The sequence below is a fragment of the Clarias gariepinus genome, chromosome 14 (assembly GCF_024256425.1).
Source record: "Clarias gariepinus isolate MV-2021 ecotype Netherlands chromosome 14, CGAR_prim_01v2, whole genome shotgun sequence".
Classification (NCBI taxonomy): domain Eukaryota; kingdom Metazoa; phylum Chordata; class Actinopteri; order Siluriformes; family Clariidae; genus Clarias; species Clarias gariepinus.
In genome coordinates this window covers 24,876,527-24,903,822 of record NC_071113.1, presented here as the reverse complement: position 1 = coordinate 24,903,822, position 27,296 = coordinate 24,876,527, and the positions used below count along the sequence as shown (strand labels likewise).

At 37.8% G+C, this 27,296-nt stretch overlaps 3 protein-coding genes across 3 annotated transcripts; 1 reads left to right on the top strand and 2 right to left on the bottom strand.

Moving 5' to 3' along the window:
• Positions 1 to 87: 87 nt before the first annotated feature.
• On the bottom strand, positions 88 to 11,997 carry mrpl38 (mitochondrial ribosomal protein L38). Its single transcript, XM_053510757.1, has 9 exons — positions 11,884 to 11,997; positions 9,170 to 9,355; positions 7,903 to 8,034; positions 7,296 to 7,498; positions 7,117 to 7,189; positions 6,893 to 6,938; positions 6,431 to 6,589; positions 831 to 967; positions 88 to 282 (listed from the first exon to the last, which is right to left on the bottom strand). The coding sequence occupies exons 1-9, from the start codon at positions 11,969 to 11,971 to the stop codon at positions 146 to 148; spliced, it is 1,161 nt and encodes a 386-aa protein (XP_053366732.1). The 5' UTR covers positions 11,972 to 11,997; the 3' UTR covers positions 88 to 145.
• A 41-nt stretch (positions 11,998 to 12,038) lies between these two features.
• On the top strand, positions 12,039 to 17,832 carry trim65 (tripartite motif containing 65). Its single transcript, XM_053511763.1, has 7 exons — positions 12,039 to 12,111; positions 12,613 to 13,066; positions 13,373 to 13,468; positions 14,048 to 14,278; positions 14,748 to 14,916; positions 14,997 to 15,086; positions 15,447 to 17,832. Exons 2-7 carry the CDS (start codon positions 12,629 to 12,631, stop codon positions 15,983 to 15,985), a joined length of 1,563 nt encoding a protein of 520 aa, XP_053367738.1. The 5' UTR covers positions 12,039 to 12,111; positions 12,613 to 12,628; the 3' UTR covers positions 15,986 to 17,832.
• Positions 17,833 to 18,081: 249 nt separating this feature from the next.
• wbp2 (WW domain binding protein 2) lies at positions 18,082 to 26,960 on the bottom strand. The gene is made up of 8 exons (XM_053511764.1): positions 26,748 to 26,960; positions 23,728 to 23,836; positions 23,173 to 23,308; positions 21,945 to 22,037; positions 21,288 to 21,437; positions 20,903 to 21,022; positions 19,588 to 19,664; positions 18,082 to 18,892 (listed from the first exon to the last, which is right to left on the bottom strand). Exons 1-8 carry the CDS (start codon positions 26,804 to 26,806, stop codon positions 18,845 to 18,847), a joined length of 792 nt encoding a protein of 263 aa, XP_053367739.1. The 5' UTR covers positions 26,807 to 26,960; the 3' UTR covers positions 18,082 to 18,844.
• Between the last annotated feature and the right edge of the window lie 336 nt (positions 26,961 to 27,296).

Below are 27,296 nucleotides of genomic sequence, written 5' to 3'. Positions count from 1 at the left end.
CATCACTCGCTCTCCTGCTATATTAATTAAGTAGATCTGTACTTACGCTCTAAAAAGTTTAATGTCTGGAAGTGATCAGATGCGCTATTGGTGTAAATATATTTTATTAGAAATTTCTACAATAACAAACGTACAGCATGTGCTATTAGTAAATGCCGTACGTGTGTTGTTTTCCTCCTCTGTAGCGGTCCATGTACCGCAGCGGCTGACCATGAGGGTATTTTTTCTGAGGTGGATGATACACCGGTGGACAGTCATACTCAAACACTGGCTCTCGCATATCTGTGAAGAAGAAAAACCATTATGTTTTACATTTACTCTCTGATTTTGAGTAAATTTAATTCTTAATTGAATATTTATGTTTACAAAAATTAATTCGGCAGCTTCTTTTTTGGCTGTTTTTAGCAGCAACTATTTTGCATGTGGCTTCTTTAACAGAACCAAAGCACTTAAAAATCCTATTAAATTGAAATATAGAGATTAATCTCACATAGTCATCATGAACCAAGCCACAATTATTTGTACATGCAAAATCAAAAATACATAAACACTACTACAGCAAAGAGCCCTCTTGAAAAGGACATCCAATCACCCCCATTTATTTTTACTCCCCCGACTAATGGTTAGCTCTTTTGTCCTGATCTACACCACCAAGATTTAGATAAAGGTCTACTTGACATCTGGCTGCAATTAGGCAGGATGTTTAGAACAACACAAACCTGTTTTAAATTCATTCACCCATGATTATGCAACCACTTTCACAGACTACTACTACTTTAAAAAATCCACAGAGCTGGTTACATAAACTCTCCGCAATAATTAAACCTTACTGAGCAATGTGTGAAAGGTACTGGTGACAGAGTTGTCCCACTGGCTCTGAAAGAATGCCAGTCCAGCAGGAGTAATGACATCTTCATGATTCCTGTAGAAATCCATTGTCTTGAAACTTCGCTGCTGCAGACTGTAACTACAAGCACAGATAAAAACACACACACAATTCTGTCAGGTTCTTACAGGCAAGGGGGGGTGGGGGGTGGGGGGGTCCGGTTTAATTTCAGTGTACAAACACAAAATTAACCTTCTGATAAAATCAAACATTTAGCTTTGTGCAGATCATTTCAGGGAAATGAATTTCATCATATAGAGTGATTGCCATTTTATTTAAATTTATTTAATTTAATTTATTTTTATTATTTAATTTATTTTTGCATGTGTGTTGTTGTCTGTGTTTGAGTAATTTCTGTAACTGTGAGACATTTGCTGCTGCCTATCTTGGCCAGGTCTCCCTTGAAAAAGAGGTTTTTAATCTCAATAGGATCTTCCTGGTTAAATAAAGGTTAATAAATAAATAAATCATTCCAGCTCGAGTTGCAAGGTCAGACGATTTACCACATTCTTAATATGAGGAACTAATGAAACACTATAGCACAATCTTACTCAATTAATTAAACTTAATTTCTTTTAGGGAAATTAAACAGAAGATGAAATATGCAAATGATGTACAAAGTACTGTAAATTAGGCGCACCTACACCCGCATGTTCTGTCTGCACATATCTGGATTCCATCTAGTTTCTAGATCTTTGAAACTATCAAACTATTTTTGATTCAATAGCACTATTGTTTATTGGCTGTTTTGATATTTTTTACTACTATACATGACTAATCAGCATTAAATGCTAAGCAACTAGTGTTGTTGATTATTTAAATGTCTTGTCTCATACAAAGTGATCATTTTTTCCCTGCCTTAATTCTGCTTCACACTCCGGTCAAGGTGATAATGGACCAAGATCTCAAACTCAAATAAAGAAGCAGCGATATACTCTTGCAAAATGAGAGTATTTGTGGAAACAGAAGTGGTTTACATTTGCCTGCAAAAGTTGTTGAATTTTATCTGCTTGTGATGTATTTGTACCCTGTCCAGAGTGAACCCTGCCTTGTGCCAGAAGCCTCCTGTGACATTGTACAGGATAAAGCGGTATAGAATATAAAAGAATGGGTGAATACTATTTAAATACGAGGGTGAGTGGAAAAACTTTACTCTAGTTATATTAAAACTTCCTTTGGGCCACATCTGTCTTTTCAGCACTTCCTGTACAAGGCTTCTGTCTCCCAAGTCACAAAAAAGAAAAAATCCTACTGGAAATTTTTACTTAAAAAAAATTTAACCAAAAAGTTTTCAGAAAAGTGCTCCAATATGTTTGATTTTGTCCTGTTCACAGCACAATGCAAATTATTCTGCCAAGACATTTAAAGTGCCAAGTACTGAAATTTAGACTAGTTTTTAACTCGAAATCTGTCTTTAAGCTACTCATGAATAGCAAGGTATAAATTACACAATACATGACCTCCTGTGGTGCTTTTTTGGATGGTTTCAATTTTTTTTCTAAGTAAAAATTTCCAGTAGGATTTTTTTTTTAGGGAAGGTTCTCTCTTTTCCCCCTTTCTCCATATATTTTTACTGACACTGTGATTAAAACTGTGATCTATGGTCTAATAAACTATGGAGTTTATTAGAAAATTTTTACTCCCTAATGAATCAAGCATGTAATTAGGTCATATGATGTGAACTACTTTTCTCTAACACCAGCTCAGACAGTAGTTCCACCTCAGATGGCAGGTTAATAGTATTGTGTTTATGGTAAATTACTTTGTTATATTAACATCTTTATAATATATGATGTGGCAAAATATTGTATAATATGATACCTGTATAATTTGTGCAATACCATTCCCTTCCCTCCAATGTGCAATATCTGTACATTAAATAATGCTTATGTGTGCAATAAGGTATTAAAAATGTTTTGTATGCAATAAAGTATTTTCCCATTTTAGGACCATTTTTTTCCACCTCTGTGCAGGTGTGAATGTGTTACATGAGTTAATTTGGTACTGCAGTGCTAGCAAAAAAATGGTTTGATTTGCACAAAAGAAGAGCAGCGTTAAGTGATTAGTTTTTTGTGGTCTGAGGGTGTACCTGGTGCAGAAACAACTCACAGAAAAGCAGAAACAGAAGCGTTTAGAAATCTGCAAACAAAATTTGGACAAATACTCTAAGGAAGGTGAAATTCTCAGAGAATAATTACTGGTGATGAGACATGGTATCATCACTACATGCCTGAGAGTAAACAGCAAAGAAGAGTACGGAGCAGAAACATCCTCAATCACAGACCGAGAAAAAGTTCAAAAGTCAACCATCAGCTGGAAAATTAATCAAATGCTTACAGTTTTTGGGGATTCTCAAGGGCCATTATTACAACATTTACAGGAAAAATGTTCAACAAATCAACAGTGCTCCTTATAATGAGATGCTTATTAAGGAGCTGAGGCCTAAACTGCGGATTAAACACAGAGGTCCGATAACCGAAGGCGTTGTGGTCTTACATGACAATGCACTTTCGCAGAGTTCTGCCCACAAGTCCTCCTTACTTTCTCCCTACAGTCCTGATCTTGCTTCATTGGATTGTCACCTGTTTTATTCGCTAAAAGCAGTCTTACGAGGACAAAGATTTACTTTTAATGAATGTCAAAAAAATTGTTTCTTTTTCATTTTTTGTAAAAAATTGTTTCTTTTTCATTTTTTGTAAAAATTTGTTAAAATAAATTCTACAGCCACAGACCGGATAATGTTTGCATTACCCTTGTAATTTAAATAGCATAGCTGATTAAACTGCACAGCTCTAGATATTTCATGCTGTAAACTGCCTATCCCAGGAGGCTTGGGGTACGAGGCAGGGTATACCCTAAACAGGGTGCCAATCACACACTCGCACGCACGCACTCACGCACTCACGCACTCACACACTCACACACTCACACACTCACACACTCACACACGGGGCAAACTGTTGCTATGTATTTTAATTATATGAAAAAGTGATAGCTCAGTGGGTTAGGGCTCTGGGTACTATAGATAAAGATAAAGAGACTTTATTGTCATTGTAGTCAAACAGTAAAAGGTGTAATGCAGCCTACAGCTCTAGGGAAGAAGCTGTTCCCCAGTCTGTTAGTGTCCTGATTGTCCTGCATCTTTTGCCCAATGGGAGGGACACCAACAGTCTGTGTCCTGGAAGGGTTGAATCCTTGATGATGTTGTGTAGACAGCTAGCACAAACTACATCAAGGTTGGGGAGCTTGGTTACCACAATCCTCTGTGCAGTATACTATTTGTCCAAGTCTCTCCGGTTCTCTGCAGTGCAGTGGTGTACCTCAATGTGATGAAGTGGCACAGATTGCTCACCATCTTGCTCCTGTAGGAATTCACCAAGAGCTGAGATGGTACATTGGCCGCCTTAAACTTTCTCACGAAGAAAAGCCTCTGCTGAGCTTTCTTTACCAAGTAGGAAGATGTTAATGGTCCATGTTGTGATGCGCAGACCCAGGAATTTGACTCTCAACCTCCTCACCATTTGTGTGTGGGGAGATTGTTTTTCTGGTTCTCCTGTACTTCACAACGATCTTCTTTGTTTTAGGGGTGTTCAGAACCACTCAACCAGATGCTGGATCTTCCTCTCTGTAGCGTGTAGTCGTTTTCCGATATCAATTGTGACATTGTGGTGTCGTCAGTAAACCTCATCATGGTGTTAGAAGAGTGAATGAGTTAGCAGTCATGTGTGAATAGGGTGAAAAGGTCTGGACTGAGGACACAACCCTGAGGTGCTCCTGTATTCAGGGTAAGAATGTTCGATGTGTGGAAACGCAAACCTAAAATCTCCTAATAACAACATCCTAACATGTGTTGGGATGCTTTGGATAGGACATCCTCTGTTGATCTCTGCCCACAGTAGGCAAACTGGTGGCTGTCCAGTTCAGTGGGATTTTATTGTGGGAAAGGACAAGCTTCCCAAAGCATTCCATAATAATTGATGTCATAGCAAGTGGGCGATCATTCAGCCATCAGGCGCCTCAGTCAAACCACCTTTTTTTTTGGGCACTGAAACAATAGTGGTGGATTCGAAGCACGTAGGGACAACGGCCTGCTGCAGGCACAGGTCAATGATATTGGTATATAGATGGGAGAACTGATTTAATTACTTACAACATTATATAATTTATTTATAGTTATTTATAATCCTGTATAGTGTCGCAGGAGGCCTGGAGCCTACTAACTCGAAAATAGTTTTTATATATATATATATATATATAAGAAACAAACATCCACGCACACGTGTACATCAGTAGGTCCATGGTGATTCCCATTCCTAAATTTTACTACTACTACTGATCATTAGGCTCCAGCGCCACCTAGCTGCCACAGTTGGGCCCTTAAGCGAGGTTTTTAACTCTGTCTGCTTCATGTCATGGCTGACCCTGTGCTTCCTAACAAGCTCAAATGTGTACATGTGACAAATAAAAACATCTTCCTTCTCTGAAATACAAGCAATGCTGTAAAAGGAACCTTAAAATATCTAAACATCTGGAAAGATTATTATTATTATAATTTTTTTTTAATAAAGCATTTTATTAATTGTAGTACTTGTTATTTTATTTAGCTATTTTTAAAAGTTTTGGAAACGACTGGACGAACTTTAAGTAAATTATACCTTTTTTGAAACCTTTAGAAAGTGTATAAAAGGAAAATGCAAGTTAAGGTTGAATTCTGTCTGCAATATGGGTTTTCAAGTTTATTAGTTGTTGCGACACCATCACATTCCTGAAAGAATAAACAAACCAGGTGCTTGTAAAGCTGGGGGACCTATTTATAAGAAAAAATTAGATATGGACTTTTGGCGGGGTTTTGTACAAACAACTTCAAGCTAAGCTAATTATCACCATAAAGGTTGAAAAATTAAATTGTCTTTATTGTGTTTTTTACGGCATGCGATATATATACAAAAATAAGTTAAGTAATTTATATTTTAACTTAAGAACCCTGGGATGCCATACATGGTGTAGAAGAAACACGCTTGACTGGGGCGGTAGTTTAGCAGCACACGGAGAGCTCTTCTTCACTAAACAACATAGCGGAGTTTCTCTGGAGGTTATTCTCTGGTGAACAGGAATAAGACGTGTGGTATACTTTACCAGGTTTAATAATTTATTGAGCTGACGCCACTACGCTGCTGTGTTAAAATGTCTAGACTCGGAGATATACAATTTTTCTTTAGCTGGAAGCTCCAATAGAAACATGTCTGACTAAAACCGCAGTCACACATATTCCACTCTCAATCTATACAACACTGAACTACAAAGTGAAACGATCAAGTACTGACATAATCTCAATGAAAATACTGTGCATGTTAAGAAAGAAAGAAAAATCTACAGGAAAAGATTATGTTCTTGTAATGTAATGTCTGCCCTCTTCAGCTAAAACAACGTTTACTTTCATTTAAAAGATACGTACTTATGCTGTATACACAATAGATGGTATGATAAGTTTTAGTGTTGTTTACATTGTATCTGTGAAAGCAGTAAAACTTTCCATGAGCTCACCAGGGGTTTGGTCTAAAATCCCTACTGAAGTCAACAAGAGCTTCCTGCTTGAAGAGGATAAAGACGTATCTGTGGAATCCCGTTCCTTTGGGGGGAATGGGTGGCATGTAGTGAAAGATCTCGTCTCCGGAACATACACCATTTCCTGAGATATTACCACTGGAAAAACGGAGAGGTGAGACACAGGCGGTTTGAGACAATAACATTATTGTTATTATTTAAACATAAAAAACAAAAGAAAAGATTATTTTTGTTTACAGTTTTAAAAGGAAAAATAAAACTGTAAATTTTAAAGGTGTTGAAATCACACTATAAAATTTGATCTTATCTAAACTGGATCACACACAATTTTAAAACTGTTACTATACTTCATCCGTGAGCACGTTTTAAGAGCATCACACTGAACAATATTAGCTCCTAAGCCTCTAGCATCTGTAGATGATTCGCAGTTGGTATACTCACACTAGCCAATGTACATATTCCTGCTCGCCATCCTGCAAATGTTCATCTGTGAATTTAAGCAAATAAATAGTGTAGCAACAGTGAAAAAAGGTCACCATCGCCATCTTGTGGTGCAACTTGAAATTAAAAACTAACTAAACTTCTCTATATCCACCTAGACTGGATTTGCAGTAAGAATGTTAAACAATTTGACTCAATTCATTTTTTTTTTTTTTTTTTTTTACCTGGGCTTGTCAGAAGCAATGTCCAAAGAGAATTCTCTTCAGCCTCGAAGCTAATATGAGCAGCTGATGAAGCCTGAAACACAAATTAAACAAATCAGTGGCTTTCTTTTAAAACAACACCTTAAACAAGTTAAACGTTACTGCCTGGGAGATACAGAGCCTTGTTTAGGTAGCCTTACCTGACTAGGTGATAAATGATTGCCATAATGCACCATGGCATTGCTTTCGTCTCCATACGTCACTCTCAGCATTACCCTTGGAATAAAATAGGCCATAGGGAAAAGGTCTCTGTATATCCCGTAGTGCTCGGCCAATCTCTTGATATGGTAAGGACCGTTTGTTTTCTCCCATTCCTGCTTCACTTCATCCAAAGGAATGCGATCTAGAATGCAAAACAGGAAGAGGACTAAAGAGCATGCCAAGCATGTCACATAAATTATAAGTTACATAACTTGTTTTCAATCTTCCTAAATTCTCCCACACTACGTTATTACTTTGCTTTCTCCCTCCATTACTCCATCCCTTTCTCCTGTAGCGGCCCACATCAAATTTAAAACACACATGATTGCCAGTACCCAACTACTTCAAAGCACTTGTCACACCCCGCACTGCACCACGCTACCTCTGACACTCTGACCGGACACGACTTGTGGATAAGGACTATTCCATAAATGTAAATGTAATCTAATACTCAGTCTGACATTATCTGAGAGTGATTTGATTGTCATGATCTTCAAATCTCTCAGACAAATCAGCATTGTGCAACAAGGAATAAGTAATACGTACACGTGTGCAGACGAGAATCTCTCTCCAACTCTGGGTTCTTTCTGTTTTCCTTCATCACCTTTCTCCTTTCCCGAACTTCCTTTAACCTGGAGGGTCGGCAATGAGGCAAGCCGATGTCCACTGGCTTAAAGTCTGATGATTAGACAAGTTATATTTGGGTACAAGCATAAAATCTATTCAATTCAATTCAATAAACATTGTCGCAAAGCACCTTTACAAAGAGATGGGCAATTTTTTTTTTATTCATTTATGAATCTCTTTCGTAGTGATTCTTTATGTGGTGACTCCAGAATTTATTTTTAAGTTGAGTTTTAAGACACTGGAGACTGTGGAGGTAAAACATCACCCTTTATTTATAATCATACAGGTGGGGAACTCTGAACTATTCACACATTTCTATGCTCTGTGTTAGGAGGGAAATATTTGCTAAGCTTGTTTAGAAATAATAATTATGGTGGATGACAGGGATACGAGCTGCTCTGTAAAAATATAGTTTTTTTTTTTTTTTTTATTTGAAGTGAAATGTTTAACTATTGTATTTGAAGTTAGTTTTGTATTGTTCAAATATTGCCCTTGGTTTTTAAGTGAGAAAACTAATGTTATAAGGAACGGGCTTAATGTAATTAACTGGTAAACTTTGGTTAAATGTTTAAAATTATAACAAAATCAGTGAAAATTGCAATATCGAAATGGGATATTTATAAAATCAAGATACTTATAGAGTCACAATTTTGATCGAATCGGCACCAAAGTATCGTGGTGATTTCCCATCCCTAAAAAATTGTAAGAAAAAAGAAGTTGAAATTACAACTATTAGTTTGTCCGTGATGAACAAGCCAAAAACAAGCATGGCAAGGAAATGAAGGGAAGGCTCAAGACAACAAGGCTTAAAAGGGAACCCAACCTCATTTAGGGGAATCGAATTATGTGACCACAAATCAGTTATCTGTGTCCTGTAAGGTTGGAAGTTCAATTATATAACAGGAAACGTGTTTACAGTAAATTAATATAAAGTCCTCTCCTGTAGATGGATAAAAAAAATGCAACAAAAATCAAGAAAATCAATTAATCAAAAATGTGTCAACACACCATTTTATGACATTAACCTCAGAAACAGCTTAGTTCATCAAAGCAGCAAAATATTTAACAGAAAAGATCAGATGACTTGTCATAGTTCCTGTAATAGAAACACTCTGCAAACTCAAGCTAAAAAAACTAAAGTCTACTTTTATTGTGTTTAAGATAAAAAAAAAAAAAAAACATTTACCTTCATCAGATTTCTGCTCAGTGTGTTTCTTGTAGGTGTTCCACCAGACTTCTTTATTACTGGCCTCCTCTGCCGCTTTTAGGTAACGCGTGTAGCTGCAGTATTTCTCCAAAGCGTCCAAGTTCTTCCAGTCAATGTCTTCGTTTGGCATTGAACCAAGTGGTGCGGTCCGACGACATAATACAGCTGCAAGGTGGCAGTAAAACAAGCATGAACATGGACAACGCTACATTAAAAAAAAACCACAGTCTTCTTTAAAACAATTAAATCAAATATTCAGGCACTTAATATCCAGAGCAGCTTACAAAAATGCTTTAAAGTTTCCACCATTAGATTGCTCCTTGGGTTACTAGGTCACTAACTAAAAATACTTTAAGTCAAACACCAAAATTATTATTTTTTTTGGGGGGGGGGGTACAGTAGTCTAGTCTTTAAATAACAAGAGACTGAACAAGCACCCGAGTGGCCTGTGTGGAGAGAAATGGATGAATCCTTCTTATGTTATAAGACAGAAAATATCGCGCAAGGTTAGCAAAATGAGGGGAAACATCAATCAATCAATCAATCAAACTTTAAAAACAACTCCAAAAACACTTTAAAAACAAGGTCGGCCAAAGTGCTGTACACCGCCTAACAAGAATAGGTTACATCACAAATTAAATAAGTGTCAGTTTAATAAAACACAAGAATATCAGTCAACAAATCAAACTGAGTTGAAGCAAGCGTAAAAAGGTGTGTTTTAGGTGATGACTTAAAAACCATAAAAGATTCAATCTGTCTAAGATGCAACGGCAGATCATTCCTTTTTGCGACAGAAAATGAACGGTCCCCACTGAGGACCGTTGCAGCTGACCTAAGAGAGCAAGCAGGGCAGTAGGGCTGTAGCATGTCTGACACATACTGAGGGGCCAGACTATGTAAGGATTTAAAAACATAAGAGAATTTTAAAATCAATACGAAAGCGAATCAGGAGCCAGTGCAATGACTTTAAAATCGGGGTAATCTCTCGTTTTTTAGTACCAGTTAAAAGCTGTGCAGCAGCATTCTGTACGAGATGTAATTGTGCAAGTGACGCCTGGCTGAGCCCATAATAAAGTACATTGCAATAATCTAAGCGATTCATAATGAAAGTATGAATTAAAATCTCAAAATGATGCCGAGACAGGAATGGTTTGGCTTTGGCCAGTTGTCTCAGTTGAAAAAAAGCTTGTTTTAACAACTGCACCAATCTGAGCATCAAGTTTCAAGTTTGAATCCAATTTTATACCAAGATTTGTTACAATAGACTTTCGATATTGTGTCAGAGCACCCAAGTCTACATCAGCAACAGAGGCATTACTAGGCCCAAACAGTATGACCTCTGTCTTTGTATCATTAAAATGTAACAAAACATCTAGGATGAAAACACCTTACCATATATACCTAATACAGCAAGTCCCAGAGTTTTATTCCTGCACCACGGTCGTAAAGTCGGAATTCGTTTGTCTGACAAAGTAAATCTAATACACCTTTGACACAAATATACAATGTTAAGGCATAAAATAAACACACAGGTTTGATGTTTGTGTTCTGCATTATACTCTCGCAAGACTGCGCCTTAGCCGACCTCGTTTAAAGGCACACTGGGAAGACGTCAGGGGGGAGGACAGCGATACATGCTGTTAATGCGCGCTTGAACGGACGCCATTTTGACACAAAGCTATACTGGACTGTGGACTTTGTCTTGGTAAGGTATTTTCCAAAATTAGGATTATTTACCATCAGGACAGCTTTACAGAGCAGCCACTTTCTATCATCGTGCTCCGGACTAATTCACTGAAACCGGTGAGGTCGACTTATTTTTTCCCGCATCCACACACATTACACACTACACATAACATTGTATATAATTGTAAATATTAGTACCTTATGGACTGCAGTGTCTATTTTTTTGTACAATACACGCAAGCTACTTCCGTGATTTGTTCGCATCTATGAATGTTCGTATATCCAGAATTCGTTTGTATCTGCTGAAATTCATAACTTGAATGTTTGTAAGTTGGGGACTTGCTGTACTATGAAAATATCTGGCCATCATGTGCAGAGTTGTACCGTTTCATTACGTTCAGTTCACAAATGGGTGAGTGTATGAGGGGGTGATTGTGTGTGGTTGGGAGGGGTGGGGGGGGGGAGTGTGTGAGTGCTGCAAAAACATGAGCAGGACATCAGCAATTGTGGTGGAGAGGGTTTTTATCAGCACATTGTGTTTCCTTGACCTTGAAATTGAAAAGTATACATTATAGCTGTGGCCACTGATCGCATATTAATCAGTTAACTAAACAATTAAAAACTAAAACGTTTGCATCATGTGAGGTTTAAAGGTTGGTTTATAAATACAAATAACATATCAAAACATAAATATTAATTGAACTAATTATCATCTAGGTAAATGTTAGTGCACTAGAAATCAGGCTGTGTTAAATTTATGACCACTGACACAGTAGAAGAAAATAATAGAAATGTCATAAATAATTTGCCTTTTTTGATACACAGTAAAAATAAATAAATAATAATAAACAGACATTTTAAAATCATGTGGTCAAACCTGCAACATCATTAGCTAGGTGTAATGTGACATTAGGTACAGGCTAAAGCGAAACAAACACCCCATATTAACAGACAATGCACAAGTAAGCAAAATCCTGGCTATAATAAAGACAGAAAGCAGCACTGACCTGCTGTATTAAACTGTCTCGCATTGTTTTTGACCCCTAAATCTGTCCCGAAGCGCATCAGCCGCGCTACCGTCCTCTGCAGCGCCATCTTGGACTACACTGAAAAGAGTGACGTGTACACATAAGGGGCTTCTGCGTACTACGTCGCAGATTATCCGGCTGCCAGGTTATGTATAGCAAACCTTCGGAGAAGGTTTGTTAGCATCAAAGCCCTGTTAACAAAGCGCCGTAAGTATGAATGGTTTTATTTAGTCGGGACTAAAATATTGTGAACAATAAGTGAGATATGAACTCGTTGCTTTGTTAGGCATTTCATAAACTGATAAATGTGAGGAAACAATTCAGTATACTAGCATTTGGGGTGCTGTTAGCTTGCTAGGTGTCAAAACAGGGTGTGTGTGTGATGTGCTAGTTAGATATTTAGGTTGCTAATTAATACATCAATGTTAATTATATTGACATTTTTAATTATTGGTAATATATAGATATGGAACATTTTGTTTATTTGCATCACTTCGAGGTGTGCATTGTAAATAAATGAGCAATTGTTTTACTTTTAAATACTGTTGTGGTAAATTCTTGCAGTTTAGTATAATGAAATAAAATGTCACATTTATTCCATTGTAATTGTTCTTATTGTATTACTGATCACATCTTGTCGGAGTAATGTTGGGAATTTCCTCAGGTGGATTTGCCTAGTCTGTAACCTCATTTTCCTATCATTGACAGGTGGACTGATCTGGTCATGGAGGAACACAGTCTGACTTGCACCATCTGCTTGGACTGCTTCAAATACCCTGTGACTCTCCCCTGTGGCCACACCTTCTGCAAAGCATGCATATCCAAACACTGGGATCAGGTGGAGCGAGTTGGACCTCCGAATACGTCATTCAACTGCCCGATTTGCAAAGAGACGTTCTCTCCCAGACCGACTTTAAATCGCAACGTGGCCCTGTCAGTTTTGACCGAGGTGGCCACCAACAGCGTGGCAGAGAGAGCTGCGGGTGCAGCCTGTGGAATGGACCGGGTCGAAGATGGCTTCGAGGAGCTCTGTGCTCGCCATCAAAAGCCTCTTATCTTCTACTGCAGGAAGGATTGTATGTGTGTGTGCTGTGTGTGCTCTGTGAAAGAGTGTAAAGACCATGACAAGGTGCTGATGTCTGAAGAAAGGACTAACAGAGAAGTAAGAAAGCTTCTCTCAGCGTTGTTTTTTCCACTAATGCAGTACCATGTAATAGTTATTGGGTTGCATAGTGCCTTTGAAACAACTGAAGGATAGATTATGAACATTTTTTTGATGAGCCAAATTAAAACTCAACTGCTTTGCTAGTTTTGAGTATGCATTGCCTATGTAATAAACAAATAATTAAGTATTTAAATATCTGTTTTAAATAACTGTTTACCCCAGGACATATTTGTGCTACATCTGATTGTGTAAATCTTCACTGTACATCATATAGAATTTTTACAAGGTTGTGTTGATTGACAGGAGGGACTTAAGAAGAAAGGCGTGGAAATCGGAAAGCGTGTGGAAGATACCGAGAGGAGCATTTTAGCGCTCTCAGAAAACATCGCTGAAGCTAAGGTATTACTGAAGTTACACAAACGTGTGAGAGGTTACTTTAAAGGTGTTCCGTGGGGTTGAGATCAGGGGGCTCTCTGCAGGACACTCGAGTTCTTCCATTCTTCCAACTTTTCAGTTGCAGAAAAGGGGTGGCATGGTGGTTTTGTGGTTAGCACTATCTTCTTGCACCTCCAGGGTCTGTGTGCGTGCAGTTTGCATGTTCTCCCCGTGCTTGGTGGGTTATGTCCAGGTACTCCGGGTTTCTCCTACCGTCCAAAGACATGCAGATTATTCCAAATTGCCTGTGAAGTGTAAATGTGTCAAGTGTGTCTGCACGCATGAGCATGTGCCTACGATGGATTAGCATCCAGTCCAGGGTGTACCCCGCTTCGTGCCCAAAGTCCCACGACCCTGTATACAGGATAAAGTAGTATAGACAATGAGTGAGTAAGAGAGTTGCGTAGAACTGAAATCTTAATGCTACAAAGACATTTAAATTATTCTATTCTATTAGGATTGTTAAAACATTACAGTTATGTTTAAGTGTTATTATTTAAGGCTTTTGCACATTTCTCAACACTCAACATGTACATGCCACAGGTGTCCCTACAGCAAACATCTCAGTGGGCGAGCGCCAAGTTCTCGCAGCTGCTCAAGGTGCTGATGGAGAAGCAGGAATTGACGCAGAGTTTCTTGGAGCAGCAGCAGGCCAGCACTGTGGCTCAGGCTGAGACCAGACTCAGCGACCTGCAGGAGAAACTTGAGCAGCTCAAAGAGCTACAGGAGCAGATCAGCAACCTTTGTGGCCTCCCTGACTTTCAGCTCATTCAGGTTGAAACAATTTGCATACCATATCGTGGCATAGCACAGCACATGGGACAATGTTGTGAAATGTTTGTGTATTTAACAATACAGTGTGGGTGTGTTTTCTAAATCTGTATTTGGAAATGAGAGTGGTGTGCCTTCAAGGCACAAAAAGGTTTATGTAAGGTGTTTAACCTCTCAGCTTCTCTAATGGTTGATGTGGGATGATCGTGTCTAATAAAGTCTATGGCCAGCATGCATGCATAATTGGCCTTTCTCATCATTAGCGTTCAGGATGATAGGCATGCTGGTGTGGGTCTGGTGTAGAGAGAAGCCTGCTCTTGCTCTGTTTCATGATCAGCTCCTTGTAGCATTTCATTATAATGAGAAGTGTGAATGCAATGCAAAGTGTAAATGTAGGTAGGACACAGATGATATAAACACACTTTCGGTGAGGTGTTTGCTTATTCATGATGTTGTGTATGTGTGTGAACAGAACTCCAGGCTGGTGGAGGTCCCTCAAGTGGGTTTAGTTCCTGTAGAAGTCAGTGTAAACCTTCAGGAGAAACTAAATCCAGTCACTGACGTTCTGTCTCGCATCTCAAAGTTAGTCTGTGAGGATCTGGATAAAGCGGTGTATGCAGTCGTGAGCCATACCAAAGAAGGTTAGGACACACTTCAATTTGCAATGTAGATAAAAAAAAATTGTGTGATTATTTATCATGTGTTTGTTGTTGCCACGCAGGCTCTCCTCAAGACAAGAGACCAATGCTCGCTGTTGTGCCAAGTCCAGCCACCCCGCCTTATCCAGCAGGAAAAGAGGGCCTTATTCAATGTACAAAAACAACTAACTTTTACATGACATTAAGTTTAAAGATTTCCATAAATATGCAAGGAGATGCTTTATGAAGGGTTAATAAATAGGAACATAGGAACTATATACACACACACACACACACATATATATATATATATATATATATATATATATATATATATAATGTGTGTGTAATCCTGACACTTGTTTCTAAACCATCCTGGAGTATTGGCCGCTCAATCCAGACAGGAACCTGTTAATGCTCTGTTTTGGAGAGATTTTTACCTTTACGTTCGTAACCCTGACACTTGTTAGCCAGTAATAAAATGGCAAATTAAAGTTAAAAGAAATGCTAATGTGTATATTCTCTTGTCACAGACCGTTGTTCGTTGTCCTTTGACCCACGCACAGCCAACGCTCATCTGAAGGTTTCTCAGAACAACCAGCGAGCGGAGCACCTGATTACCGGGCCTCTTGCAGTGCAAGCTGACGAGGTGCGCTTTGACCACACCTGGCAGGTGTTGTGCCTTGAGAAGTTCTCACACGGTCGGCACTACTGGGAGCTGGAGGTGTCCAAGCCTTGGGCGTACGTAGGTGTGACGTACCCAGACATCCCACGTAAGGAGAAAGGCAAGACGTCCATGCTGGGAATGAATGCCCTGTCATGGAGCCTGCACCTAAATGAGCGCCAGCTCACGGCTTGGCACGGCAGCCATGGAGAGCCTGTAATGTCTGACTTACAGTTAAACAAACGGCCTCTGCGCATTGGCATACTGCTGGACTATGAGGAAGGTACTCTGGCTTACTATGGGGAGAACCAGGTGAGGCTGCACGCCTTCCACTGCGTCTTTTCCCATGAGCTCTATCCTGCCTGCTGGATTGGGGAGGGGGTCAGCGTCACTCTCTGCCCAGTGTGAACAGCTTTTCAAAACAAAGGTTAATTCAGCTTGTGTAAAGAAAAAAAAGCCTCAAATTAATTTAACTCTGCAGCAAATTAACATGCACATCACAGAGTCATAGAGTAGGGAAGTAGACCCAGGCCTAGAACCCTAAAAGAAGTCACTCCCTTAAATCTAGAGATTTCTTAGAAAACAAAACTGAGGCACATATTATACAGCGCCAGGAGACAGATCCTCCAGCACAAGTTACACTTTTTATTTAATAATGTGAACAACTTTATTTGCTAATGTTCTGATTTTATTTTTTTTTCGTGTGGCGTTTGTGTCAAGTTAACTATTGTGTTGCAATTCTTGCACTTTTTGAAACAGTGGCCCGTCATCTCCTTTAGCTCTATATAATAGAGTTACACAATTTTTGATGAAATAGGAATTATTAGCAGTGGATGCTCAGCATTCTGAATGACTTATTTACTGCAATATTACTTGTACTGCAAAATTCAACCTCCCGAGTATAAATAAAACTTTAATAAATATTTATTAGGCTGCCAATAGGTCTGTTTGCCCACAATTGTAAAAGGTTAAATAATAAGTCGTTATTACAATTCTTCTGACAAAAGCAGGTCAAGCCTATGTGAATGGAAAGCCACAGAAATTTATTTCATGTTTACTCATTGTTTTAGTGACCTGAAACACATTATACTGTACATAATACTCAAAATTTAGGTAAAATACGTTCTCTCTGAGAACATATTTGACCTAAATTTTTTGGATTCATTTAAAATTCATCCATATTTTTCCAATTTTTTTTTTTTTTTTATCTGTAGACTCTCCATTCTTCAGGTGCATGAATGTGGTCATGTGTTACAATGTCTGTACTCGTGGATAGTTGAGAAGCAGTACTGCTACTCTGTTTTGTTCTCCTGCAGATGTTCTAAGTCAAGTTTCAATGACACACTAATCAAGTGGCAGTGTTTTTGTGTAGCACTAGTCCAGAATACAGTACTAATAACTATTCAAAAACAAAAGTTTATTTGTTTTTTGAGCTTTTTAAGTCCAAGGTACTACAAGTTACTGAGCTTTTTGAGCCACTAAATATTGATAACACTGAAACATCTATTTCTATATTTTATCATTATAGAAATAAGGTTGAATCTGGTTTTAAAGACACTTAATTTTTGAAAACTCCTTCTGAACCTCATAGGTTAGAGTCATGTTTGCTAATATATTTTTGTTTAGATCTGTTGCATGCTTTTCCACATGTACATGTTTTGTATCACTCAATTAGTCTTACATGCTTTAGAGTGCCTGTGTTGTTTTTATTTTTTTTTATCTGTTCTTTTCACACCTGCTGTTGTATACACTCAGTATCCAGGTTTAACATGACTAGATTGGGTCATCTGCTTGTGCAGTACGTATAATAATAGTGTTTTATTTCTACCTAGCATATTTACATTACTGTGGTGGGTGAAGTGTGATGATATTAAATAAATTAATATAATTAATCATTAAATCATTTATCATTAAGCATTAATTAACTGAACCTGCCAGTTAAAATTTATTTTAACTGTAGTTAGTTACAAGATGAAATTTACACATTACAGTAAAAAGAAACTTTTTTTAAAGACTTTTTTTTTCTTGACATATTCATTTATTTAATTGTCACACTTTACCCAACATACCATAAATTGTCCTTCTATGAAGGAAATCTCATTATTATAATTTTTATGAACTGAATGTGAAGCACCTTGAACATGCACTATGTTAAATGAACCCTAGCCTTTTTTTTATTGTGACTGGTAACATGCAGATGTGCTTTGCAAATAGATCGGGCTGATTGTAGATATGTAAAATGATTTTTTTGGGGGGAACAAATCTATTTGCAAAGGACATACACACATTCAGAAAGTGAGATAATGTATTATGATGTAAAACCCATCTAAACCAGTGACGCTTATTCTAATGTATAACTTGGACAAGGACCTGTACCATATAGCGTGTTTTTGCCAGTCCAGGAGGTAGATCTGTCACTTGGACAAGAGTAAATGGACAAGAGTAATGGAATCTGGATTGCAGATACCCTGAAGACTGTATTTTAAAATGTTTTTGTGTTAAAGAAAAAAAAAAAAAAAGACAAGCCCATAAACCAGACCTTTAAACTGGTACATGTTTAATTTAATAAAATACACCCATTTTGTTAGACATTACAGCTGAGAGCATGCTTGGATGGTTACACATTTTATAATCCAAATAAATTAAGACCTGTTTAACAGCAAGAAGTATTTGCGGATAAGATTTTGTTCAGAGCAGTCTGTACAGACACACAACAACAAAGGTAAAGTGCAGTGTTAACTTAGGTCATGCTCCAGAGAATCGCACAGGGACAGCAGATCCACAGGTATACTAAGGTGCCTTCAGGTTAAACACATTCAAGACATGGAGGGAGGATGTCTAGGAAGTATAGTGCCTGAATGACTATAGAGGAATGATTAGTATTTCTCATCACGCGGTCAGTCAGATCGTGCTGGCCCTCTATCTTATGAAACATGGCCAACTACGCCAGCTCCAGAAACTCCCAAATCTAATCCAATAAACAGTCAAAGCTTTACAAAGGCAAAAATATAACATTAGGAAAATTGCTGTCATCCTGATAAGCCCTAGAACTTCAACTCCTTCCCGCTCACCTAACATTATTTGCATTTCCACTCTTTCTTCATAACTTCAATAGTTTACTGCTCTTTGGAATAGACTTCTAGTATGGGTAATAAAGTTAATAAAATTAACTGATTACAAGGTGTGTATGTGTTATGTGTGTAAGAAAAAGAGAGCGGCATTTAAAAGGAGTTTAAGGGCTGACTTTAGGTTTTGCTGGTGTTGCATTTACTGATTCTTCTTGTCTTCAGGAGGTGAGTAAGGTGGTGGCTTGTCCTATGAAAGAGACAAACAAAAAACAATTATGATGTCCATAGATAAGTGGCTTATAAACAGTTAATGAGCAACGATTTATCCTGATATATACTGTCAGCAATTCTGAAACTCGGAAAGAAGCTTGACCATTGTTGAAATAAAAGGCATAAGAAATCTTATTTAAAGTTGCACAGGTTAGAGGCTTAGCACAAGCAGAAGTGTATCTGGTGATATAAGACTATCCTTGGTTTGATGGAAACCCATGACTGCTTATGATCCTGAAAACATAATCACCACATTAAAGCTTGGTGGTAGCATCATGATGTGGTAATGTTTTTTATAAGAAGGGCCTGAGAAACTGGTCATGTATGAAGGCTTAGGTAGAAACCTTTTTCATTCTGCAAGAGACTCAGGACGAGGGTGAAGGTGTACCTTTGAACCACCGTAAGCAGACTACCAAAGCTACTCTACAGTGGTTCATAACCAGGAAACTCATAACGTTAAAATATCCCAGTTAAATTTTTTAACCAATGGTAGTATATACTTATGCAGTGGTTATGCAAAAATTTCATTCAAGTCCATTTTCTTTCCTAATTCTATGAGTACAAATTGTGGGAAAAAGTCCAAGTCTGAGACTACCTATCCGTGGCACTTTACAGAAGATAAAGAGAAGTAATCACGTTAGATGGCAGGTTTCAGATCAGAGATAAACTTACCTCTGGCAGGTAAACGTGAGTAGGAGCAACTGTAGCAGTGCTTGCACTGGCGGCTGCTTCTGCTGCTTTGGCTTCCGCTGTAATATTGAGAACATATTCATGAATCTGCCCTAGCATTCTTGTATTTAAATTCCCAGATTATCACTAATTATAATGGGGCTCGGTTACACTGGATTAGACTATGAAAAAAATCAGCAATTAATTATATAGTCGCTTATTCTCTTACCAGATTTCTAGCCAGTCTAGAAGAGGTCGACATGATGCACGCAAGCTATAATTGCTAATCAAGAATCGTCTCCATCCCCTCTGTATAATTTATGTGCAGTACTGTGTAAAAGTCTTAAGCCGCCCCTTATTTTAAATTAAATGATGCTGATTAAAGAAATGGGAACAAATGTTTACTGCGACAGGCTACGATTTAAAAAATGTGATGTTTATGTAAACCTCAGCAGCAGCTCATTTCCCCTCCGTCAGTTCCAAACACACAGCCTTCAGCATCAGCAGTATACTAATCACCGACCTGATCATCTGGCAACATCTGTATTTATTTTTCTCTGGTTCATGCCTTAAGTTGGACGGCTTTTATGCTTGAATGATTCATAGGTTGCTGTGTGGCTTAACAAACAAAACACATTCCTCTGAAACTGGTCAGGTACTGTACTGGCTGGACTGAAAATGAGAGACAAAAAGTCCTTCAGAAAGCCTGGAGAAATATTCCTTAAAACTAGATTAAAAATATATGAAAGTCTGTTCTTTGGAAGCAAAATATGAAGAAATGAGGGGGGCTTAAGATTTTTGCACAGTACTGTCCTCTGTGTTTTTTAGTATAAACTTTCCCATGCATTTTGAAAAATTATCATCATTAAGTCAGGGAAAAAACATGTCTGATTTTCAAACATCGATATTCCACAATAAAATTAAAAGTTAACGAAAAAAAAAAATATTTATATGCCAGAAAAGAAAGCAGGACATGATATAAGCCACCACTTTTCAAACAAACAAAAGGAAGCGGCTGGGTTTGCACACAAAAAAGAAGCCGATGCTACAGTCAAAGTCCTCAGAAGAACAGTGGGTGGTTCTGCAGGATGCTAAGTCAAACTTAATACCTAATTCCCTTATAAAACTGCACAAATTGTCTCTGACACTAAGTGAGTTGACAAAGTGTTGTCATGACAAATATTGACTTTGTTTTTTATTAATTACTGTTTACTGGCCTTTTTTCTGCTTTTCCCCTCTTGCTCTACAGCATTCCTAGGAATTTTTATCAGTACTGTACATCAGGAAAGGTTATGATTATCCTGGCTGTGGTTCGGACCTGCAGGTGTTCGCGGTAGACCAGGGTCCAGAGGGGCTTGGGCCAGTGAAGCAGAGTACGGTGGAGGAGGCATGTAGGCCGCGGCTCCGTCAAAACCCAGAGGATTTGGATAGGGTGCACCTGGAAACACACCAAATCATTCAGGGAAGCTAAAAAACAGCACTAATCATCATCTCAATAAACAGTATTAACAATAGGAAGAGCATTAACAATAAGGCAGTTTTTAAATCTACAATCTATTTTAAGGGACCTTATATAAACGTATCTATCAGAACGGTAGGTCTTTTAAGTAACTCGCCTGTTTGCATGTTTTAAAATGTACATGCATTACCAAATTTTAGAGACCTGCATTATGGTGTAATGCATTTCACACACGGTGCATTACCTGGAGGTGGAGGAGCAGGGTATGAATAGCCAGGAGGAGGTGCTCCAGTGGAGTAGATGCCGTTGGGTGGAGGGGGAGGTGGGCACGCATATGCACCATTAGCCATGTATGGACAGGCAAGATTAGGGCTCACAGGCAGTCCTCTGAAGGCTAGGAGGCGAAATCAAATATGCAATTCATGCATTCAGTATTTTGTTTCAAGTGAAGCGATTGTGAAAAAATTTGAAAATTTGGTATTAAGCACACAACAGGTATCATAAATTATAAGAGTCAAGTATGTTACAATATGCAAAAGCTAAGCAAGCACCTTCATCACCTACTCAGCAGTTAAAGATCTGGACTAGTGATCAAAAGATTATCTCAACACTGACAAGCTAAAATTAATGGGATCTTGAATAAAACCCTGTTTTGGCTGACTGGGCGCTCCGACCCAAGTTTTGAAAATAATTTCGAAAATAATTTTACTATACTGTTTATGCATGCATTCCAAGGAAAGAGTATACAATATGTCATGTACAGTACTGTCATGGTGTTTTCAATCTAAGCCTTTATTTGGTGTCTAGTGATTTCTTTCTTAAACCAGTGTTTTTGACATTAATAATAATAATAATGAAAAAAAAAAAACTAATAAACATTGGGAACAGTTGTTATATTTACCCTGACCAGCCACCTGCAACATGTACTTTCCAAACTCAATAGCTCCACCTGCGAGAAAGATCAGCTTGAACGTTGTGGATCCCTCCCAACCACCTAGAAAGCAAAAGATATTTCTAAGAGCTTTAAGGAGTACAAGCCAATTCTGGTTCTTAATTAACATACGGATTTTATATCCATTCTTAAACAGAAGGTTTTATCTTTCATTATTGATGACTCATGCAGTTCAATAAAGGATTAGGGAATACTGTATGATAACTTAGCACTAACGCTATCATTTAGCACTTATGTCTTACAGTTGCTATAATTATTTAAAACAGGAATACACAGTGTAGTGAAAATATCACCTTATGTAAAAATAGAACCCTTACAGTCACAAGCCGGTCTCAAAGCTCAACTGTGTTCTTTTGTACATAAGCTTTCGTGACTGAAAAAATACACACATCCCATATTTATATGTATATTTATATGTGTTACTGGCTAAAAAATAGAACATAGGTTAATTGAAAACTTTGGATCACTCCTACAGGAGACAAAAAACTTGGGTGATCTCTCAGGACAGAATAACCAGTGTTAGATGTCACCCAGACTGCTTGATTTATGGTTAATTTGATTGAACAGTTTATTTTTGAACAATTTCTAAATTTCCAAATGTACTCATTAAAAAACAAGAATTTTCTACAGAAAGAGAAAGTCTTAACAGATTAAAATTATATATATTTTATTATTTTCACCGGCCTGAACATCTGTCATCATCTGGACCTGTTTCTCACTGGTTTGTGGCTTAAGTTAGATGGGTTAGAGTTTTATGCTTGGATAAATCATAGGTCAATTTGTGGCAAACAAAAAACATTCCTTTGAATCTGCTCAGATGCAAGTAAAGTGAGAAGCGAAATCTTAAATGAGAGACTTTCAGAAAGCCTGGAAAACTATTCCTCAAGGCTAATTTAAAAATACAAGAAGCTCTGGCTCTTTGGAAGTAAAATATAAAGAAATGAGGGGGCGCTCAAGACGTATGTTTGGTGAATACATGCTGCATAAAACATACAGGAGTAAATAATATTAAAGCGAATATATACTGTATATCAGTATATGAATTCGTAAAAGTGTTCAATGTTGTGTTTTTGTATTAGTTTTATACTGAAGTGCACTCAAACCCATTGTTAAGGCATTTATGACAGATTATGCTTCATGCTGGTAATCTAGTTCAGAAATAGATTAAAGTTGTTACCTCCTGGTTCAGCACTGACAGTGCCCTTAACACAATTGGCTCCAAACACAGGTTGTTTTATCTCACAGCCCTTCATCAAGTAGAACGGCATCATGAATGACTGCAAAGCTTCTTTCCCCTTCGTCACAAAAATCACCTGAGCAAAAAAACAAACAGACATTTATACTCTAAGAATGAGTACAAGTAAATTCTGCATTTTAAATCTGCAATGCCTAAAAATCACTCTGACTCTTTTCTGACAATTTAGAACACAATTACCTGAATCATCATTTCTGTACAAAAAATATGATGATGATGATGATGATTATTATTATTAATAATAATAATAATACATGACAATACTCCATGTAGGTATTTTCTTATGATTGCTTTGCTCTATACCCCTCTAATTCGGGCTTTCAGAAAGAATAACCCAGCATTACAACATAAACAGAGACTGTCACAGTAATAAACACCCATACATGTATACATTATCCATAACTGTCATACACCCAGACATTTGTCTACCCAGTCTTTGTCTTCTTGAAGGAGTTTTACCTCTTTCATTATACCTACCCTGTACGGTGTGAGATAGATTGTCCCCTTCCTGCTCTTTCTAAACAGATCTGGTAGATGGTCTGCATCAGTGAACGCCAGCTCTACATTCTCATAGGATATCAAGACACTAAGAAGAGAAAGGAAAACAAAAATGCTTCGTTTAAGTGCTCTCCTAATAGTAAACCTTTGCCTGAGATCCCAAAATTATACTGTAGCACAAAAGAAAAGAAAACACTCCTCATTTAATACTGAGTGTAAATAATTACAATTTAGTATTTCTGTTTTGTGTATATGTTGATTGTTTCTGTAAATATAATGTAAAATCTTTACACCTGCAGGATGGGCTTGTTTAAAATTACCTAGGTTGCCTTAACCTTCCAGGACTTTACTTGTTTTCTCCTCAGTGTTTCTCTTTATAAGCACCTGATAATTATGAACTTAATGTCTTTAAATAGTAAGGAGTTTGGCGAATGAATTATACCTAATGGTCTTCATATGAGGATGGTACAAGGATATATAAACATATGTATACAGGGGCATGTCAAAAAATTTAAATATTATTAAAAGTTGATGTACAGGGGTTGGACAATAAAACTGAGACTGGTTTTACACCACAATAGTTTATTAGTATGGTGTAGGGACTCCTTCTGTGGCCAATACAGCATCAATTTGTCTTGGGAATGACAGATACAAGTCCTGCACAGTGGCCAGAGGGATTTTGAGCCATTCTTCTTACAGAATAGTGGCCAGGTCACTATGTGATGCTGGTGGAGGAAAACTTTTCCTGACTTGCTCCTCCCAAACACCCCAAAATGGCTCAATAATATTTAGATCTGGTGACTGTGCAGGCCATGGAAGATGTTCAACTTAGTGGTATGTATTAGTAATTTGATGTAATTTAATTTGATGTGTCTTTTCTTTGCACTATGATGTGTCTAATTTGATGTGTCTTGTCTTTGTACTATGTAAAGCACTTTGGTCAACCATTGGTTGTTTTAAGTGTGCTATATGAATAAAATGACTTTATTTAACTTAACTACACTTTCAGGTTCATCAAATCACTCTGTCACCAGTCCTGCTGTGTGTATTGGTGCATTATCATCCTGATACACGTCACCGCCTTCAGGATACAATGTTCAAACCATTGGGTTCACATGGTCCTCCAGAATGGTTCGGTAGTCCTTGGCAGTTACGCACCCATCTCTACTTTAGTACAGTATTTAAGAAAAGTGGAATATCACTTTAGACCAATAAAAAAAATAAAAATTATAATAAAATAAAATAAGATTTTTCACACAGAAATGTCTGTCTCACATCTTCCTCTTTACAATATCCCATAGATTCTCTATCAGGCTTGGGTCGGGCAAGTTTGCTGGCCAATCAAGCACAGGGATACCATGGTCCTTAAACCAGGTATTAGTACTTTTGGCAGTGTGAAATGAAATCAGCATCTCCAAACCGCTGGTCAGCGGAAAAAAGCATAATGTGCTCTCAAAACCTCCTAGTAGACGGCTGTGCTGGGTGTGCAGACCTTGGACCAGATAAAACACTAGCAGATGATATAGCTCCCCAACTAACTGTGGATAATTTACAATGGACCTCAACAATTTAGATTCTGGGCTTCATTTCACAATCTTCTCAAGGCTGCGGTTATCCCTACTGCTTGCACCTATTTCTACCACATTTTTTCCTTCTATTTAAAATCCATTTTTTTTCCATTCCTTCCATTACTGTGCTTAGAGACAGCATTCGGTGAACAGCCAACTTCTTACGTACTTGTCCATTTAGCACTTTAAATGGACTGAAAGACCATTTTAAGGCTCAGGAAACCTTTGCAGGTGCTTTAAATTAATTGAAAACTGAGTAGAGTGTGACCCTATGAGTCTTCAATATTGAACTTTTTCCTCAATATTCCAATGTTCTTAGATACTGAATTTTGGGTTTTCATTAGCTATAAGCCATAATAACCAAAATTAAAAGAAATAAACACGTGTGAAATTAATCTACATAATGTATAAGTTTCACTTTTTGAATTGACTATAAATAGTGGGATAGAGAGGTAAGAGGATTGTGTACTGGTTTTAAAATTGTGCCATAAGTTAGTAAGTGGCCTATGTAATGGTTTAGAAATAGTGGAATAGGGAGGTAAGGGGTTTGTGTACTAGTTTAGATATAGTGGGACAGGGAGGTAAAGGGTCTGTTTACAGGTTTAAGAGCAGAGAGATGGGAAGGCAAGGGCTCCATGGCTTACAGTAATTAATGGTTTGCTGGCTGGGGTGGACAGGGTTGGTTTATGGAGGGAAGTGAGGGGGTTGGGGGGTGGGTGATAAGAGGTCTGTCCACACACTGGTAGTGTGAGTAGTGGGGTGAGGAGGCTGTGTAAGGGTTACTATCCAATGGCTCAAGATCTCCTAATCCATCACTCTTTAAAAGATTCAGTGTTGAATGGTTTGACAATATTGGATTGTCAACACTTAAGACAACACTATTAGAGCTGAATGGATGGATATTTTTATCCAGGAGTGGACAAAATTCCTATAAATGATATATATATATATATATATATATATATATATATATATATACAGAATCCAGCCCAGTGCTCTAGTACAGTATTAGGTGACGACGTCATACAAAACAGTTACCCTGTCCATGGTGCTTAAAGAGGGTTAAGAGAATATATGCATCACGTGATAAGGTTAAGAAATTACTACACCGTTCCTGGATACCTGCAGTTCACATTAATCGGCTCTGTGTATTTACACAAATCACCTCAGTTAATGGTTTCTTGATGTTTTGGGGACTTTGGCCCTGTTACACCCCAGCGCCTGTGTGCTGCTCCCTCCCTGAGTCACTCTAATCTTTTATAAGAGATAGATAATCTGATACAGCGGCCACGGCTCGATCACTGTTACACTAAAGTACGAACACACTATAGTCGGTTTGCTAAATCGTTTTAATTGGATCTGTTTTAGATACCAGTGTGTGTTACATGTACATGATTTACTTAACAGTTGAAAACAGCACGCGTTATTTACCTCTCACTGTTGTTGATGATGACTCCTCCTCCCTCGGAGTGATTCTGGTTTAAAGTCATTTTTCTCTTCACTGCTGTCTCTTACATCAACGCCGAATGGAAACCTTACAATGCGACACACACAAATCCGTCAAATACACTTAGAAAGTCGGGCAAATACGCCGGAGGTGGAACTGTTTCGTAACGGTGCACCTGCACTTCCGGAACACGTAACGCCAGCTGTCCGTCGTCATGGCGACGTCAGGAGGAACCCGGAAACTACCCGAAATTCCATTTATTTATTTATTTTCGTAAATTAAACTAAACCCTGTAAATATTAAATTAGTCACAATACAACATTATAAAATATGTGAGATCCGGAAATTGAGATAAACGAAAAAAAAAAAAAAACGCATAACCTCTTCCCAATTGTGTTGGACTAATAGCACTTAGTTATTAACCTAGTTAACCCAGTGTAAGTATGTATCCAATGATGTAAACATTAAAGCACTTTTTGTAAGTCGCTCTGGATAAGAGCGTCTGCCAAATGCCTAAATGTAAATGTAAATTA